Source organism: Lotus japonicus, chromosome 5 (assembly GCF_012489685.1).
Source record: "Lotus japonicus ecotype B-129 chromosome 5, LjGifu_v1.2".
Lineage (NCBI taxonomy): Eukaryota > Viridiplantae > Streptophyta > Magnoliopsida > Fabales > Fabaceae > Lotus > Lotus japonicus.
In genome coordinates this window covers 15572917-15576270 of record NC_080045.1, presented here as the reverse complement: position 1 = coordinate 15576270, position 3354 = coordinate 15572917, and the positions used below count along the sequence as shown (strand labels likewise).

The window sequence follows — 3354 nt, the reverse complement described above, 5'->3', positions numbered from 1 at the left end:
TAGTGCCATGCCTAATTATCACACTTAAACAAGAGTTTGATTTGTTCTAAACAGAGCAATTTGTCTTGGAAGAATTAAGCATGAAGTTATTAAAACATTAATGGAGCTAAAGATATTCATAATATGTACTTATATTTTATTGCAATATCAATTAGAAAATCAGGAAACCTTACATGTTCTTATATTTTGTCTTTTTTTCTTTTCTCTTTGGAGTACTCACCTTTCTTTGGAGTCAAACCCTTGAAGCCTGCTTACACACCTCTGACCCTCATTATCTTCTCTCATCATCATTTCCTTTGTGGTCCAACCTTTCACCAGCCGGGTGAGGCCCTTATAAACACAGATAAGTATCAAGGATGCAATTGAAGGGAAAGAAAATCAGGAAAGTGAAGGTAGATATGGAGTGGAATGGGAGCACCACCAGACGCTTTGTTCCTCGTGCAGAATCTTCCTTCAGCTTCCTCTACAACAACAACAACTATTACCACACTTCATATCCAGGTTTCTACAGATTCATTTTTTCCTCAAATATCATCAAGTTGCTTTTCATTTGGAAAATTATGGTAGACGCACACTCCACATACAAATAATTTTTCACTCTTTTTCTTACTTCTTATCATATCACATTTGATAACACATTTATTATTTTTCTATGTTCTCTTCTGTTCTCACGCTAGGTGTCTGTCTAGCACTATTGAAAATTTGTATATGGAAGAGAAATGTCCATTATGGATTCATGATGAATGTACTTTTAAAATCCAAACACACACACTTGCATACTTTAGAAGTAACCAACTTCTAGCATAAAATTTAGCTGACAGTAGTACACTATTTTCAGAGTCAATTTTTGTAAGTTTTGGCATGAAAATAGTAACTTGAAGCTCAAGCTATTGCCCCACCATAGTAATTACTTTCCTTGAAGAAGTCATACGAAGTGGGTATTGTTGTTAGAGCACGTTTCAAAGCCACATCTAGTAGTCAACATTCAAACACACAGTCCATTTAAGAGACTTTAAGTTTTCACACTAAACCCTCTCTGTATGTTTTAAGGAATGGAAGTGAAACAGCAAGCACTGTCTATGGAGACACCTCCGGCGATGGAAAAATTGAACTACGGTGGGAACCAGGAGAAGAAGAAGCGGTTAACCTGTGAGCAGCTTGACTCACTGGAGAGTAGCTTCCAGCAGGAGATAAAGTTGGACCCTGACAGGAAGATGAAGCTTTCCAAGGAATTAGGCCTCCAGCCTCGCCAGATCGCTGTTTGGTTCCAGAATAGGCGTGCAAGGTGGAAAACCAAGCAGCTTGAACACTTGTACGATACACTTAAACAGGAATTTGATGCCATAGCCAAGGAAAAACACAAGCTTGAGGAAGAGGTATGAATATAGGTTATATAACATGTGTCTTTTCTTATAGATATAAAAACATCATCAACCAACAATATCTAACACAACTGGTAGATAGCTCTTTAAGCATCTAGTCCAAAGGTCGACCCCTAAACGGAGCGTATGAATAAGGATTTATTGGGGAGACCTACCCATTTAACGTGATCTCAAAGTCTCAGAGGACTAGTCTCATGACTTCCGGCTGTGATAGTACATTGATGAGAAAAAAAAATTAGAAACATGATCAATACTTCTATTAACTATGGGTTTGTTTATTGCCAATTCTTTCAAAGTAAAAAAGTTTGAACAACAACTATTCCACAGAAAGTTGTTGACTTCCTTTATGGCTGTGCAGGTTATGAAGTTGAAGGGTATGCTGAGAGAGCAAGGTTGTAGAACGCAACAAGTATCAGCAGGTTATACTACAGAAGTCTCTGCGGAAGAAACAGTGGAAAGCACGTCAGAGCTGGCTCTGCGTTGCTCCAAGATTCATCATCATCATCATCATCATCATCAGATTCATCAGCAGCAGCAGAATACTGCTAATGCTGATCAGGGAAACTGTTCTCTCACTCACACTCACAGTCACATGGCCGAGGATTGTAGCACAGTTCCAGTCATGTCCTATTGGCCTGGGTTACCTTATTATCCCTAAACTCTCTGAATCAATTAAGTTGTATCAGTTAAGAACTTTTAGCTTTAATGTGAACTTAATTAACATGATTAGTTGGTTACGTACGTACGTAGATAGATGGAAGAAAGAGACCCGTTTTCCATAGGAACTGACTTCACCTTAGATTAGAAATTTAGAATCAAATTAAGCAGAACTGATGACATTTGCTGTCAGGGCAGGCAGCATCACTTTATCAGTTTCATGTAGTATTTTTATTGTTACGTACTCGTTACTTCTGCTATATTTATATATAATCCTCGTTTACCACAATGCTATTGCTATGATCCCATGGATAATAGCAAACCGATTTTATAAAGATCATAGAGCAATAATAGTTAATAACATGGATACAAAATTGAGAATCGTCAAAGAAGGCCCAAAAAATACTCTGCCTATCATAGTTTTGTTTTGCTAAAGAATTAGAAAAATTGTTCATCTCACTATTAACATGACAAACACTTAAACAATTAACTTCAACCTCCTTAAGAAGTCAATTGCTTAGATAGCTAAGAAATTTCCACGGCTTAGTGTTCTTGTTGTTAACACATGAGATTTGCTTTCGATGATTACTCTAGAGATATTAAATTGTTAGCAGAAGAGGAGAGCATTAAGGATAACCAGGACTTCTTCTTCATAAGTCATTAAACGCCCAACAAGTTTAGAAAAGCAGCTCGCAAACTGTCCGACTTGTGTCCCTATGGATGCTCTTGATATCGCTTTTACCTGGTTCCCTTTAGAGACTCTATCAACGTTGAATTTAGGGCACCCCTCCTCCGGGGGAGACCACTCACCCTCGCGTATAGTTCTACTAGAAGAGTAAAGATCCAGGTTGTTTACATTGTTTTCAATTTACACAGTGGAAAGTTTTGTGGGAGAAAGTTTTGGTTTGGATTTGTCCGGTACGTTTTACGAGCGCATGCAGATATAATGATATGGTTTCTCGAAGGTGTTAACATGAACGAGGTGTCTTTATTCGTTGCTCTGGAAAGGTTTCCACAAAGGTCGTTTTGGGTTCAAGCAATCAGTTACAACATTTTCAAATCCTAGGTTAAAAAGCTGAGACGTCTGCGTCTCAGGTAAAGGAAATATATTTAAGAGTGTTAATAATGTTTCATTTTTGGCTCCCTTTATTTTGAGGGTGGATTTTGGGAAGGAAAATATCTTTGTGGAAACTCTTAATGAAGTTTTGTTAGCAAGGGTATTTTGGAATCCTGACTTATGCGGGTTGGTCTTCTTTATGGTGCAACCTTGTTGGCTTTGAAGTTCTATATGGGGTCAATTGTATCTCAGGGCGAG

General features: G+C 37.9%; 1 protein-coding gene across 1 annotated transcript; it reads left to right on the top strand.

Annotated features, from left to right (window-relative positions):
* Nucleotides 1-998: 998 nt before the first annotated feature.
* LOC130720209 (homeobox-leucine zipper protein ATHB-22-like) lies at nt 999-2105 on the top strand. The gene is made up of 2 exons (XM_057570831.1): nt 999-1376; nt 1741-2105. The coding sequence occupies exons 1-2, from the start codon at nt 1053-1055 to the stop codon at nt 2038-2040; spliced, it is 624 nt and encodes a 207-aa protein (XP_057426814.1). The 5' UTR covers nt 999-1052; the 3' UTR covers nt 2041-2105.
* Nucleotides 2106-3354: the final 1249 nt, after the last annotated feature.